Source organism: Lissotriton helveticus, chromosome 1_1 (assembly GCF_964261635.1).
Source record: "Lissotriton helveticus chromosome 1_1, aLisHel1.1, whole genome shotgun sequence".
NCBI lineage: Eukaryota > Metazoa > Chordata > Amphibia > Caudata > Salamandridae > Lissotriton > Lissotriton helveticus.
In genome coordinates, this window is record NC_136057.1 from 699,089,141 (window position 1) to 699,105,572 (window position 16,432).

General features: G+C 42.2%; 1 protein-coding gene across 1 annotated transcript in view; it reads left to right on the forward strand.

Annotated features, from left to right (window-relative positions):
• LOC144770536 (transient receptor potential cation channel subfamily A member 1-like) overlaps nucleotides 1-16,432 on the forward strand; it is a 231,394-nt gene that overhangs the window by 98,695 nt on the left and 116,267 nt on the right. Inside the window, exons 3-4 of the mRNA XM_078655142.1 lie at nucleotides 2,290-2,501; nucleotides 8,171-8,251. Of these exons, the coding sequence (XP_078511268.1) occupies nucleotides 2,290-2,501; nucleotides 8,171-8,251 (293 nt within the window). The remainder of the gene's footprint in view (nucleotides 1-2,289; nucleotides 2,502-8,170; nucleotides 8,252-16,432) is intronic.

Here is a 16,432-nt window from a genome sequence, read left to right on the forward strand (position 1 = left end):
TCGTCAAAAAAGGGGCGTGGCCTGTTTGGTGGTGGGCGTGGCCTGCGTGTCCCAGGGCAGGGCGTCCACACGCGAAAGTATCCCGTGGCAGAGGGGGATCGAGGTAGGAATGTTGTAACTCACAATATTATCACACTCAAAATGGTAAATAAAGTCTTAAAATCACTTTACATTACACAGTTTTACAATTTTAAAATGCTAGCTCGACTCTCCCGGCTTTCCGCCTCAGGAGGTCACAAATGTTCTGCCTCGCGCTTGGTTTGGCGCGCTATTTGAGCGTTCGTCAAAAAAAGGGGCCTGGCCTGTTTGGTGGTGGGCGTGGCCTGCGTGTCCCAGGGCAGGGCGTCCACACGCGAAAGTATCCCGTGGCAGAGGGGGATCGAGGTAGGAATGTTGTAACTCACAATATTATCACACTCAAAATGGTAAATAAAGTCTTAAAATCACTTTACATTACACAGTTTTACAATTTTAAAATGCTAGCTCGACTCTCCCAGCTTTCCGCCTCAGGAGGTCACAAATGTTCTCATATCTATGAGGCAAGACAAAGCCACCCTGTATGGCTTTGCATGGTTTCATAGATGTGGAGTAAGGGAAGGCAGCTTTGCGCTGCCTTCCCTTACTGTATGTCAAGGAGGGATTCCATGGGTGTTGCCCATGGAATTTGACACTTTACAACATCATATCTACCTAAGGCAGTGGCAAAAACTTTCGCCTCCCTAGAGCAGTTGTAACAAGGTGAAATGTTTACATTTCTCCTCCCTTTCTTTCTCTTTCCACTTTTTGTTTTTGTGCAGGAATGTGCCCCTTCCTGCACAAAGACAATCATGCCAACAACAAAGACACACTTGAACCATGGAGCAAGGGTGCCTCTATTAGCGCTCGGCTGGAAATTGTGCACAGGCACTGGCTGAAATGACAGGAATGCACTGTATATTGTAAATATGGTGTATTCCTGCCCTTTCAAATTGGCTTAGGGCAGCACAGCAAGTTGACTTGTGCCAATTCTTTGTAAATGAGTGCCCCAGTTTTTGGGGCGTGGGAGAACCAGGCACAATTTTTATTTCTTGTAATTTTGATTAGAAAACTCACATGAGGCTTCGGTTGCAGCAGCAGCCAATTCTCATTCCATGTTTTTATGTTCTAATGATGAGGAACATACAATTCTACCCCCTGACAGAAATTCCCTTCACTTCTTACTTTATTATTCCCACCCTAACAACCCAACACGCCACCCAGAGGTCCTCATATACATGTTCCACCTGTTAAGAGCAGGTGGAATATGTATACTTTAAACCCCACAGAAGTTGGAATTCTAAGTGGCTTTACCACTGAAAAAAACTGTCAAACATGGTAATTTACCATTCTATTGGGTTTACCTCATAATTGGATGTTGCTGCAGCAGAATTGCAAAACACCTACCTACTAGCTAAGATACAGAAAAGCAGCACGTGAGCTCTTTCTCAGGCTTTCACTTACACTGCAGCCAGGGGCATCGCTTTAAGTAGGGTGTTTGGGGTGTTACACCACCTAATAAATGTATTTTCTGATAAATAATTAAGTGCAGGTGCTTTTAGTTGGGTATGGTGTGACGTCTGTCGTATTTCACCAGGCATTTTTACATACACACAGACCAAAATGCATACATACTCTCTCTCCCTCCCTGTTTTGAAAGTCCTCAAAATGTTCGTTATTTTATCAAATATTGTTTTCTCTCTGAATACTTCTACCAATCCGCATTCCTATCTTTTCCACTGCCTCTTATGCACCCTGCCTTTACTATAATGTATCTATTTTAGCATTATAAGCCAACGTGATTGTTGGAAAATCTGAAGGTGCCACCCCTCCCCCCATCTTACTGGACAAGCTACGCCCCTGATTACAGCCATATTATATGTTAATTTATGTTATATGTTATGTTACTACTGGACAAGCTACGCCCCTGATTACAGCCATATAATATGTTATTATATGTTATGTTCCTACTGACAACACCAGCAACATGTTGCTTGTTTTTAATCTGAGCTTCTGAGGTACACATCCAAACATCGGTTTGTTTATATTCGCTATCGTAGACTGGTTATAAGCGGTAGCAGGTTTCACAATATTCGGCCATTAACTTTATTGTGCAATGATTGCTCACAGATTATATATAGTTCGATGTTTTAGAGCCTAACATATTACATACGACATTGAAGTTTTTGTGGGTTTCTGCCATTTTTGTCAGATCATGTTTGTTTATCAGTGGCGTTTAGCACACACCTAATATCATATATTTTTTTTTACCAGTTGTCTCGCAAGGTTTCAAGGCGAAAGTGGAACAAGAAAGGACTGCTTCCGATTCACTGTTCTGCAATGCAAGGTCGAATTGATGTCATACAGGCACTGATGGATTTTGATGCACACCCCACATCTAACACAGTCGAAATAGCAGATAAAAGAGACACCCCAAGCCTCCTCTATCTTTCCGTTGCAAACAGCCACTTAAAATGTGCAAACTGGTAAGATTTTTTTTTTGCACGTTTCTTTTACTGCCATCTTTAGTAAGAATCATTGTGCTCATCTGTTTAAATGTAAAGTATGAACCGAATGCGTAGCCGTATGACATATATACGTGGATAGATCATAACATACACATGTATAATATTCAATTAATTTCATTACAAACGTAAAAGGTTGTGATAGAAACGACCAGACAATATAGAATGTTAAAAAGCACGCGGTGATGTATCACTTCATTGACTCTATCATTCAGAATATACAATGTTCTCTGCTACAATACCACCTAAAAGAAATCGAATTCAATGGAAATATTCATTTACACAATGCTGCATATCATAGTGTTCTGAAGATAGCTGTCAATCTAGGGAGATTGACAGCTGTGTGTGTTCAGGCGTGTGGACTTTCACAACTCAGTAAGAGCCCTCAGCGAGCACATCGCCCTTTACTGGTAATTCACAGCGAGTGAACCGGATTTCTCACCGCTACGATTTTCATTTATGTTTAAAAGAGTCATCCACGAACATTTCACTGACGTTTTGCAGTGCGCAACGTGATATACGACCTTTACAACATCACGCTGTCCAGTTGTACTCAGCAGCTATTTTATGAATTCAGAGAATATTATCTGACTAATGTTCAGGAATCCATGAGAAGTTTTTCCTGCAAGGATTTCCACCAAACTCCAGTCCTGAAGATGGTCTGACGGTCTTATCGCCAACACAGACCGAAACGTCGACTTTCACATCTTTTTCGTTTGACATTAATTGTTTGTGAAGTGGTTGTTGATTTATATATTGACATCCTTCTATATACATGTGGAAAGATGTTAACATAGCTGTTTTGCAGGTTAATTCATGCTACCTCACAGTCTATGTTAGGTTGTCACAATCCTTCTATTCTCTGTTTCCGCATATATTAAATATATGTTTTTCTAGAAGTAGAATTTCTGCCCCGTGTGTTATGTTTTAATCGTTGTCTTTCTCAAAATCACGAGTTTCATTCAAATGTTTTACAAATTACTTGATTAAAACTGTTGGTCACCACTCTTTAGGGTGTAACCTATAAATACTTTTGAGATAAATATCTCTAAAATATATCTTGCAAACGAAATTCCTTGAAGGCACTTTTTCTTTTATAACACTGCAGCTCAAGCAGCAACTCCACCTGCTGGACACAAAGCCACTAGTGTTGAAAGGATTCAGAAAAGGGGGTGTTGAAAGGGCACCAACCAGAGCACTGATATCAGTTACTGGTGTTTTTCTTCGCCTTAGCTAGGTGTACCGAGTAAGTCAAGAGAGCGAAAAGACAATAGTAATAACAGCAGAAACACACTTGCATTTCTTGGGACCTTATTATACACCACAAAGACTCTTCAGTTAGGGCGAGAGAGCATTGAGGAATCTGAAGTCTCCACCAAAAATAGGGTTACCAGAGGTAAGTAACTTTTATTTCTGATATATACAATTTTTCTGCAGATTTCTCACCTTTAGGATAACCCCCAAAGCAGTACCCTTCAGCAGGGGGGAATGAGCAGTGCAGCTTAACCAAGGAAAGAATGCACCACAACCATGTCAAAGTATCCATCACTTCATGATTGGGCTGTGAGACAGTAATGTTTAGAAAGCAAAGGCAGAGTTGGCCATGTAACAACCTGGCAGATGGGAAACAGGCAGCGCCTTTAAAGAGAGCCATGACAGCAGCCTTGGTCCTAGAGCAGGGTTCTCCAATGTCAAACCTGGACGGCTGGATCCATGCCAGATTGTTAACATATCCCCATTTAGATAAATGTAGTTATCTTAAAAATCTGGCATTCATACGGCCCTCCAGTACCGACTTTGGAGAACCTTTCCCTATAAAACCTGAATTTTATTACTTACCTTCAATTCAATATGAGCCTTGAAAAGTCCCTTGTGATATAACATGTGTCGGCTGTAGTAGCTCCTTGGTAGTCATCTGTTTGGCTCAATTGCTCGTCAGAACAAGCTCGTGTTACATCATTGTCTCCTATGTAACTCAATATCCAATGAACAGATGTTTTCATACGGATTTCACCGTTATAACGGCCTAGATTGTTCTGCTAATACAAGCTGTGAATTTCTGACTACTGTTCGAAGTTATAACTATAGGAATTGTTATAACCATTTTATATCTTTTAAATAATCATCTGAAACAAACACTGTACTTGTACTCACTGGTTAATGTGGTTCTGACACACCATGTTCATGTTATGAGTGATGGTTTTCCTCCAGTTCTTTAGACACTCTCTTTGGAAGCAGATTGTAGTCTGGTATTGCAGCCTGTACAATATTAGTATTGTTACTTATATTAACATAGTTGGGAAAAGGTGGTGAAAAACAGTGGGGAAGGCATAAATCAACCTACCAAGGTCCACAAAGGAATACCAGACATCAAATAAGGAGGGATGTTTACCAGATCTGGAACCAAATGATAGAAATGACAGCTAAATATGAGATTTCATCACAAACACAGGAGTTCCATGTATCCAACAATATTCCAACTATTTCTGATATCAGTATTCTACATATCACTTCCTGAATTCGACTACTGATGAAATAGAACCTTTTGAAGAAGGGTTTCGGTTTCTGTCCTTCCAATTAACATGATTTACACAGGTACACACAGATCTCTTCAACCTTGTCCATAACATCAAACTACAAAATTCTTTCAAGATAAACCACAATATCAATCTGGTTTCCCACCAACCACAATACTGTGTGTTGTGTCAATCCAAGAAGTAGTAGATGTACATATTTTATTATAAATCATTGAGATGGTGCCCCCAGACCTGTCTTTGAAAAAGCTACTGCAAGATTTGGATATTGCATCTGAAATCAATTATGAAAGTTGCCTCAAACTGAAATCAACATTTATTCCACCATTACAAATGGGAAACAATATTGACCTGTTTTGTAAACTAGTATCAAGAGAGAGTCGCACACAAGAGGATCACGCCAACAAATATCCCTTCATTCACCGTGATGACCTATCCCCCATAGAACATACAGCTCTACTGCCTCTGATGATAAATTATATGTTAGTCTGGCAAAGGGTGTAACAAAGAGATTATGAATAGAGTTGATTATATAAATGAGATTAATAGACAACTTGGTGAAACACTTGCGTGCATGTCTATGCCCAGTAAGCCTATTCCAATAATATAAAAATTATTATGTTATGATTTGTAACAATGAAGGGACTTAAGTCTTGTCACCTATTTGGAATATGGATATTTAAATCAATCTTTTTCCACCTGTGTTTGCATATCAATTCTCCTACCAATAAATATATCTGAACCAGCTCATCACTCCTGGGAAGGCCATTTCTCAAGGTTCACCCCCATGCTGCCATGATACCATATAAACCTCTCTCTGGGATACCATAAAGAGTACCAAGATACCTGCAAAATGTTTGCAAAAAATAAAAAAATAAAAAAACAAAATGTTGGTTGGGTTTTTGTTGGGGGCAATGCATCTGCAAGGGTTGGGTGCGGGCCAAGCTGAAGGCCTGTTATTTGAGATGTCATCAGTGATGTCGTCAATGATGTCATTTAACTAGTCATGAGCAATGTATATGTGAGGTCATAAACAGAGCAAATTATAGGTAGCTCAGTAAACTGACAGGTGAAATGCCATGTTTTCTTTTGTTTATTAAACTTTAGTTTTTATCTTATTTCAACACCTAACTACAGCGCCACTTTGACCTTTGTTTTTTTCAGTGAATTTCTAGAGTATTTTAAATGTTAGCTAAGATCTTGGCCATCATTACGATGCTGGTCGGACGAGCATCCGATTGACATCAATTCGGGAACGGGACCGCCCAACAAGTAGGTGGTGGTCCCTCCCTCCATACTACGATCCTACTACTGTATAGGCGGTCAGAAACATGTCTTTTTGTTATGAGGCTTGTGCTGTGGTCCAAAAAAGGGCTGCATCACAAGACTCGATGCAAAAAGATATGTTTTGGAAAATCCCTGCACCGTGTGCCAGGCCCCATGTGGCGGCTGTCACAGGGTGCATGGATTTTTTAGGCGCACCGCAGGTGCCCCCTGGGCCCCATAGTGGAAGTTTAGGGGGGACAAGGCCCTGCTAGGTGGCTCCAAAGTCCCTTTCTGACAGCCTTTCTATGGCGGTCAGACCACTATGGAAAGGCTGTCGTAAAGGGACATCATAATTCCTACGGCGGTGCCTAAGCAAGCACCTCCTCTATTGTACGGTGTTTCGCTCTGACCCACGGTCCGACGGGCTCCTAGAGCCCGTCCAAACATCGGTTGTCCCTCCTCCTGCAGCCTCCGACTGCCCGCATCATAATGCTGCGGTCGGACCGCGGCACCAGATTTCAGACGGACCACCACCGACAGGCCAACGTTGGCGGTCCATCTGACATCGTATTTGGGCACCTTATTACCATGCATAACTATAATGTCACTTTAATCCTTGTTTTTAAGTCAATTTTTAAGTATTTTTGTATGTTTTATAAGACTGTATTACTGTACGGACTATAATATCACTTTCACCTTTGCTTTTATCAATGAATTTCTGCTTTTTCTTTTTAATCAGATGCAGCAACCCCCATCTTCCTCCAGCTGAGCATGGCTTTCGGCCGTGAGCAGCTGGGGGTTGAAAGCAGGGCTTTGCCTTCGGCTAAGCCGTTTGGCCCACCCACCTCAGGGTGTGGCCTCTTGCCAGGCCCTGCACCCAACACCCCTCGGGCAGCTAACTCCTCTGCAGACGGCAATCTCCACCCCTCATTTTATAGTTTTTTGGGCGCACCGCCAGCAACCAGATTGTTTACAGAATTACAAATACCATGAATAATCTTAAACCTGTCAAGGAGATATAATGGCTATGCATTATAATGTAATATTTGTTCAAGATCTGTCCGGTTTTCCAGAACTGTCGTAAATGGAGGAGTTATATGAATGAATTGAGCTTTTATATGGCTTTTATATGGCGCAGCTGTCACCCTACGGGTATCCTGGCGCTCATAGATTCTGCAAATTTAGAGAGTATGCTCGTGAGGTCAACTATCATTTAAGATAAGTAACTATTTGTCCCCTGGGTAATACAGTAGAGTATATTAAAATAAAATATTTGTTGCAGATTTTTTTTATAGATTTACTATCTAAAATACTTTTTTCAAAATACACTTCGCTTTTGTTTTTGAACATTGGATGAAGAGTTTTACCCTTGAGTCGTAAAAACCAAAGCTTTTAATATCTTGTTGAAGTTTCTGATCTCCTTCTGTTTTTTAAAACGTGATATGCAGTGTACTATCTTTACTATCAAAAACATTATCAGGGAATGCTATTCTAAAGTGACTGTGTGGGTGTTGTTAAAATAATTATGAAAAGACTAACAATATTGAGAAATTCCCAATATTCTATCACTAGATCCAAAGTTTTTTGTTACCATTTCCAGGCACAAAATATCATTTTGATCATTCCCTGACACTCACTACAGGATCTGACATTGGTGTTATACAATTAAGGTGTACAGTAGTTTCAAATAATCACCACTATTGTTTATAAAGCCTTAGGTCAAGTACATTAAAATAATGATGTCAAGTAGAATGCTTTTCCCTAAATCAAACCTGACTTGGCATATCTCTATCACACATTCAGCTTTATGTCTTGCATTCATTTTTACAGGCTAATTTCAAAGGCATTTACCTTCAAGCCTGGGGAGCAGGAAGAACTGATGTTTAACGTCCTCCTAGATGAGACGAAAGTGTATGTAGCAATTTCATTTCTACTTGAACTGTTGTACTTTTTGTCAATTATTATTCTGCTAATAACATTATTTATACTTTTTTCACATTTATTTTTACATTTCTCTATCATGAACCAACCCCATTATTATTTCCCTTCCTACAATAGACACAATTTGTTTTAATGGCATTTAGTGGCAAGTGTTGGCATTACCAAATAAAACGAATCAGTGCAATATCCAGATGTGTGCTAATCTAATAATTTATGTAAAAATATTTAGGGGATTATCACAATCTTTTAGAATATTATTGTGAGTTATGTCGGCAAAACATGCGACCTTGCAGAGCTGCACATTATTGAAAATGGACTTTTTAATGGTGTAATGTGCATTGGATATGCAACATATGCTTGTGTCTGGGTGAACATTTTGGACTGAATAATAAATTATTTGCAGTGCAGCTGGTAGAGTTCATCCACAGTCCTGTGGGGGCATTAATTGCCACTGCAGTGCATTTAAATTAAAAAAGTGGTACGGTCATCTACTACCAAATTAATTACCTCTTTGGGTTTTATGATAGTGGTTAACAATATTGACCTTCAAAATTATTGCATTGTTTACATTGCCCACCTTTACATCACAGGATTGATACATTTTGGGTGTTCTTATCTATAGATTGATTTATCTAGGCTTACTATGCAAAAAAAGTGGTTGGTCGATTTAGAGGTTGCAATTTTTTGTCATGCAATAGATTGCATCCAATATCATGACCCTTTTCTAGGAATACTTTTTCAGTGGTCACTGCTTTAAAAAGAACCAGTCGTGATATACTTGTGATTAGCATGGTAAAAGTATGTTGCTAAACAAAAAAAAAGGTTAGGCATGGCTATCTTAACATCTCTTATGATTTAAATAGTTTCATTATGTTGTAAGATTTGAATATATTATGCTGGCTTTAAATAGATGTACAATAAGGGTTGTTTCTTCATTTATTTTGTCGCATGGCTTTGGAATTAAATTTGTTAGTGGAGAGATGGGATCACTGATATTATGCACCTGGACATCACACCAGCTAGTAACCCTTAGTGAAAATCTGTATATGAAGAATGGATTACTTATTGTACTTGTCTGACAAGTCAGATTAAAGTGAGAGGGAAGGTGTGAATATGCCATTGTCATTACTAATAATAAATAATTTGTCGAAACAAAACTTGCAGAAAATGCAATTTTACAGTATAACCATGGTGCTCCCCTTTACAGTATCCATTTAAATGAACTTATATCTTGTTGTCTTTGAGCCCAAGCATGAGAGGGATTGGTCTCAACACTAAAGGATCAATGGTGGCTCATGATAAAATGGCGGGGTGAACAAGCAGCTGGTTATTCTACCATGCCACGGAAGTGCAAGTTATAAGGCATGCATGCTTCATTTCTGATGCTTTAGTCTCAACTTCATATAAAGGGTTACGTGTTCCTGGCACACAATCACTGTTGCCCATATTAAAATTGGCTCTCCCTGGTCCAGTGCCTTCTCTTCTATCTCTCCCCTGTGTAGGGGTTTTAAGGTGCGATAAAACGTTTTTGTAGGATCCAGGTACCCCTGGGACAAACTAATACGAAACCTTCAATTTGTTTGTGAAAAGAAATTCCCTCAGTGCTTCAGCTCTGCCATCTGATGACGCTTCTACCTGATCTATTCCCACCAAAACTTTAAAAGAAAACCCCTCCTGTGTTGGCTCCAGAGGTAAGGCCCTCCTATTTTATTCCACTGGGCTCTCCCAGCCCAGCTGCAGTGTGAAAAGCTAATTATCAGACGCAGAGTTTCATCCTACCCCTTACTTTCCCAGGAACCAGGTAAAACGCTGCTAATTGCACTATTGTGTGTGGTGGAGTGTGTTCCCTCTGCTGAAGAGGAGAGTAATTAACTTGGCTTAGCAGGGGAAGAAAGGCCTGGAATCTGGTTCTGTGTTGAGCCAATGACATATGTCAAATCCAAAGTGTATACATGGAATATTGGGGACTGGAAATTCATACTCATGGAGCATGTTTTACCCTAATTTGGTACTTGTTTTACCCTGTAGGCCTGAGTACTGTGAAACTATAGTTTAGTGCAGATTTCACCTATAATGTATGCACAGCATTAGCACCACAGACCTTCAGTAAGCACTACAGACCTACACTATTAATGTCCACTCATACTTTAAGGCCTACCCTAAGTTAGCACCATTCTCTGAAGAGTCCTTTCATTGAAAGGCTACCCGTGCAACATTACTAGATTGAACAAGATGGTAGTCTCACGTTTGCAGTCTGCACACGTGTTCACGTGTAATTAGCCTAGAGTCTCTTATTTGCAGCAGCAGCTTTAGTCTAAATGGCATACACTATCGATTAGCATGCAGAGTCCAGTCACAATGATTTTACTGTCAGTGAGACTCAGGTAGTGAGACTCACTCACAGTAAAAGTCCAAAAACTAATTTGCTACAATGTACCAATAAGAGACATGAAAATTTGGTAGTCACTTGTAAGTTTAGAAAAGACTAAGAAAGTTCTTCGGTACTTGAAATTGAAGTACTTCAAAGTCATCACCATACATGTTTAATTTTGTCTAGTTGGTATGCAAGTTACCAAGTGTGAACACAGTGGGCAACCTGATTTTGAGGAAGAATAATATATCCATTAATACTATTGTTTTCATCCTTGGCATTCAGAAGATGTTAAGGGTCATTCTTTGAAAGTGTGTCAAATGCATCAAGCAAAGGAGAAAAGCTTCGAAGCTTGTTGTCTTCCTTAACTATTTCCAATTGCTAAAGAAGGTCGCTATGATGACCAACAATCAAACTACTGGAAGCAGAGTACTGACACAAGACTTCTCTCTGAAAATCCATGATTCAGTCAGAATGTACAATTCCTTCTCCATATTCTGTTTGAAGGTGAAGTGGCTGTTGTGTAGTATGCAGAGATACATATGGCACAAACAGGCACAATTCTTCTATATGAGAAGGAGCGAGTTTCTGAAGAAAGTGTTGCGGCAGAGCAAGTCGATTCGTTTCTGAGCTCTGCACCAACACCACAAAGACTTTCTTTTTAGAATAAGCCTTGGGATTTTTAATTATACAATGCTATCTAACAGAAAGGCTTTCCCAGATGCCAAAATGAATCACATTCATATACACATAGAGATGTATATTTATATGCAAGCAATAACACACATTGTAAATGCAACAGTTAAATGCATGAATAATAATAATGAATAAACAAGCAGAAAAATAACATGAGATAAGACTCAAGTGAATATACTGAACGTCCTGCAAGAGATCAGAAAGATATATACACTAAATCACAAAGAAAACACCTCAAATAATAAAAGCCACTGGCCACATATCACAATGGCAATAATCAAAACTCAAACACCTCAGATGACCACAGCCACTGGAACCACCCATCACAATGGCACTAGTCAGAAACAAGTCACCTCACTTGCCAATTCACACTAGAGGGGCCCGTTCACAGCTGGCTTGGACTCCCGACCGGGACTCAGGTTGTCTTACTGCAGTACATCTACTCTGTAAGTGAGCTTCCAACTCAGCTGTCAACAAACCTCAGCCTTATAGTCTCAAAACTCATACTAGAAGATTCAAGAGTCTTCCTCCCCGCACAAGAAAACTTAATAGGATTGGCCAGCTTCCAAGCAAGCACTCAATGGCAGGTAGGCGTTCCCACGTCCCCTCTACATTCTTGCATGTTCCAGCCTTTATCGTAATGAAGCTCGCGTAAGCCTTCCAGGGTACATTAAACAATCCCTCACAAAAACAATCCTTGAACCTGATTAGCCCAAACAACTTGCAAGAGTGTCTGTGTGCACAGAAAAATCTCAAGCCAGGAATAGTCAGAATTCAGGATGACATGAGGCCAATTCAAAGCCAATAGTAAGAAATTATTAATTGTACAACACAGTGCACATTTGTGCACCACTGCTCATAGCACTGCACTTCCAGTCCAAAAAGTCCTTTCCACACCTCTCACTCTCTCTCTCATGCTTTCAAATGTACATCCCAAACGTTCTGTTCTTGCTAAGGCTGTCCTACTCCATGACATCTCCCACTGAAAGACTGCAAGATTACAAGAAAGAAACCTTTAAGAGAAACAAGGCATATGCAGGACGTTGTACATCCAGGCTAGTATAAAATAACACCCCACAGTCAATTAAAATAATGGTAGTCAAAGGTCATCACGTGGTGTCAGACCACAAGAATGCCTCTACCACTACAGTGGGGTACACAAATAGGTGCAACACACTTGGAGAGGGACCTTTCCAGGGAGAAGAGCAGGACAGCACCTATGATGTAGATCTATCATCTGTAGGCTGAGGTATGGGGTCTGCTGACAAAGCCCATAGATCTTCTGGTATATAATAAGAGGTTGGGCACTATAGTCTTTTCTCCTTTGTCTTTTTATGATGTCATCTCTCTTCATGATTTATGAACTAGCTGCTATGCTGACAGCATTTGTACTATGCGTTTTCCTGCTTGTTGTGGTACGAATACGCATGTTAGTTAAAATAAATATTTTAAACTGTTTCATGTCTCTGTCAGATTTTATTGTGGACAACCACAAGAGAGTGAGCAAAAGGGTGCGTCTTGTTACCGCGATTCCTGGAAGATCTGGGAGAGTTGCGTTCTGGGGTGTCTAATCATCGGTTTCTCCATAAGTGAGAAGGAGACACTATAGCTAGTCGGTCCTGGGTTTGTAGGTACTAAGGTTGTAGGAAGACCCAGTCCCTATACACTAAGGTCCCATAATCCTGTGCATAGTTCTGTGTTTGTGCAGAATCCCTGCAACTATATACATATTGCGGGACACTATCTGGAGATGCCACAACTCACCAGTGCAAAAAAAACAGTTGATGGACAGAATGTAGAACAATGTCATACATTCACCCCAGTACAAGGATCTGGGCCTAAATCCATCGTTTTTTTGCACTCCACACCACCCTGGGTTAGACACTGGCTATATGCAAATCAGCTCTGACCCTGTGCCTCATGGGAACAGTCGAGTCCGAACTACCAAGCCATGTCTTTCCCAGACCGGAATCAAGCATCCAAGGACCGGTTTCTGGCTATCAGCCTTCATCAGCCTGGATAGCATGACTCCAGTGGTGTGGAGAGCCTGGGACTCACGTCTGAGCCTCCCCAGCCCACTCGGGGTGAAATTGCAAAAAAAACAGTTGATGGACAGAATGTAGAACAATGTCATACAGTCACCCCAGTACAAGGATCTGGGCCTAAATCCATCGTTTTTTTGCACTCCACACCACCCTGGGTTAGACACTGGCTATATGCAAATCAGCTCTGCCCCTGTGCCTCATGGGAACAGTCCAGTCCGAACTACCAAGCCATGTCTTTCCCAGACCGGAATCAAGCATCCAAGGACCGGTTTCTGGCTATCAGCCTTCATCAGCCTGGATAGCATGACTCCAGTGGTGTGGAGAGCCTGGGACTCACGTCTGAGCCTCCCCAGCCCACTCGGGGTGAAATTGCAAAAAAAACAGTTGATGGACAGAATGTAGAACAATGTCATACATTCACCCCAGTACAAGGATCTGGGCCTAAATCCATCGTTTTTTTGCACTCCACACCACCCTGGGTTAGACACTGGCTATATGCAAATCAGCTCTGACCCTGTGCCTCATGGGAACAGTCCAGTCCGAACTACCAAAGCCATGTCTTTCCCAGACCGGAATCAAGCATCCAAGGACCGGTTTCTGGCTATCAGCCTTCATCAGCCTGGATAGCATGACTCCAGTGGTGTGGAGAGCCTGGGACTCACGTCTGAGCCTCCCCAGCCCACTCGGGGTGAAATTGCAAAAAAAACAGTTGATGGACAGAATGTAGAACAATGTCATACATTCACCCCAGTACAAGGATCTGGGCCTAAATCCATCGTTTTTTTGCACTCCACACCACCCTGGGTTAGACACTGGCTATATGCAAATCAGCTCTGACCCTGTGCCTCATGGGAACAGTCCAGTCCGAACTACCAAGCCATGTTTTCCCAGACCGGAATCAAGCATCCAAGGACCGGTTTCTGGCTATCAGCCTTCATCAGCCTGGATAGCATGACTCCAGTGGTGTGGAGAGCCTGGGACTCACGTCTGAGCCTCCCCAGCCCACTCGGGGTGAAATTGCAAAAAAAACAGTTGATGGACGGAATGTAGAACAATGTCATACATTCACCCCAGTACAAGGATCTGGGCCTAAATGCATCGTTTTTTTGCACTCCACACCACCCTGGGTTAGACACTGGCTATATGCAAATCAGCTCTGACCCTGTGCCTCATGGGAACAGTCCAGTCCGAACTACCAAGCCATGTCTTTCCCAGACCGGAATCAAGCATCTAAGGACCGGTTTCTGGCTATCAGCCTTCATCAGCCTGGATAGCATGACTCCATTGGTGTGGAGAGCCTGGGACTCACGTCTGAGCCTCCCCAGCCCACTCGGGGTGAAATTGCAAAAAAAACAGTTGATGGACAGAATGTAGAACAATGTCATACATTCACCCCAGTACAAGGATCTGGGCCTAAATCCATCGTTTTTTTGCACTCCACACCACCCTGGGTTAGACACTGGCTATATGCAAATCAGCTCTGACCCTGTGCCTCATGGGAACAGTCCAGTCCGAACTACCAAGCCATGTCTTTCCCAGACCGGAATCAAGCATCCAAGGACCGGTTTCTGGCTATCAGCCTTCATCAGCCTGGATAGCATGACTCCAGTGGTGTGGAGAGCCTGGGACTCACGTCTGAGCCTCCCCAGCCCACTCGGGGTGAAATTGCAAAAAAAACAGTTGATGGACAGAATGTAGAACAATGTCATACATTCACCCCAGTACAAGGATCTGGGCCTAAATCCATCGTTTTTTTGCACTCCACACCACCCTGGGTTAAACACTGGTTATATGCAAATCAGCTGTGACACTGTTCCTCATGGGAACAGTCCAGTCCGAACTACCAAGCCATGTCTTTCCCAGACCGGAATCAAGCATCCAAGGACCAGTTTCTGGCTATCAGCCTTCATCAGCCTGGATAGCATGACTCCAGTGGTGTGGAGAGCCTGGGACTCACGTCTGAGCCTCCCCAGCCCACTCGGGGTGAAATTGCAAAAAAACAGTTGATGGACAGAATGTAGAACAATGTCATACATTCACCCCAGTACAAGGATCTGGGCCTAAATGCATCGTTTTTTTGCACTCCACACCACCCTGGGTTAGACACTGGCTATATGCAAATCAGCTCTGACCCTGTGCCTCATGGGAACAGTCCAGTCCGAACTACCAAGCCATGTCTTTCCCAGACCGGAATCAAGCATCCAAGGACCGGTTTCTGACTATCAGCCTTCATCAGCCTGGATAGCATGACTCCAGTGGTGTGGAGAGCCTGGGACTCACGTCTGAGCCTCCCCAGCCCACTCGGGGTGAAATTGGAAAAAAAACAGTTGATGGACAGAATGTAGAACAATGTCATACATTCACCCCAGTACAAGGATCTGGGCCTAAATCCATCGTTTTTTTGCACTCCACACCACCCTGGGTTAGACACTGACTATATGCAAATCAGCTCTGACCCTGTGCCTCATGGGAACAGTCCAGTCCGAACTACCAAGCCATGTCTTTCCCAGACCGGAATCAAGCAACCAAGGACCGGTTTCTGGCTATCAGCCTTCATCAGCCTGGATAGCATGACTCCGGTGGTGTGGAGAGCCGGGGACTCATGTCTGAGCCTCCCCAGCCCACTCGGGGTGAAATTGCAAAAAAAACAGTTGATGGACAGAATGTTGAACAATTTCATACATTCACCTCAGTACAAGGATCTGGGCCTAAATCCATCGTTTTTTTGCACTCCACACCACCCTGGGTTAGACACTGGCTATATGCAAATCAGCTCTGACCCTGTGCCTCATGGGAACAGTCCAGTCCGAACTACCAAGCCATGTCTTTCCCAGACCGGAATCAAGCATCCAAGGACCGGTTTCTGGCTATCAGCCTTCATCAGCCTGGATAGCATGACTCCAGCGGTGTGGAGAGCCTGGGACTCACGTCTGAGCCTCCCCAGCCCACTCGGGGTGAAATTGCAAAAATAACAGTTGATGGACAGAATGTAGAACAATGTCATACATTCACCCCAGTACAAGGATATGGGCCTAAATC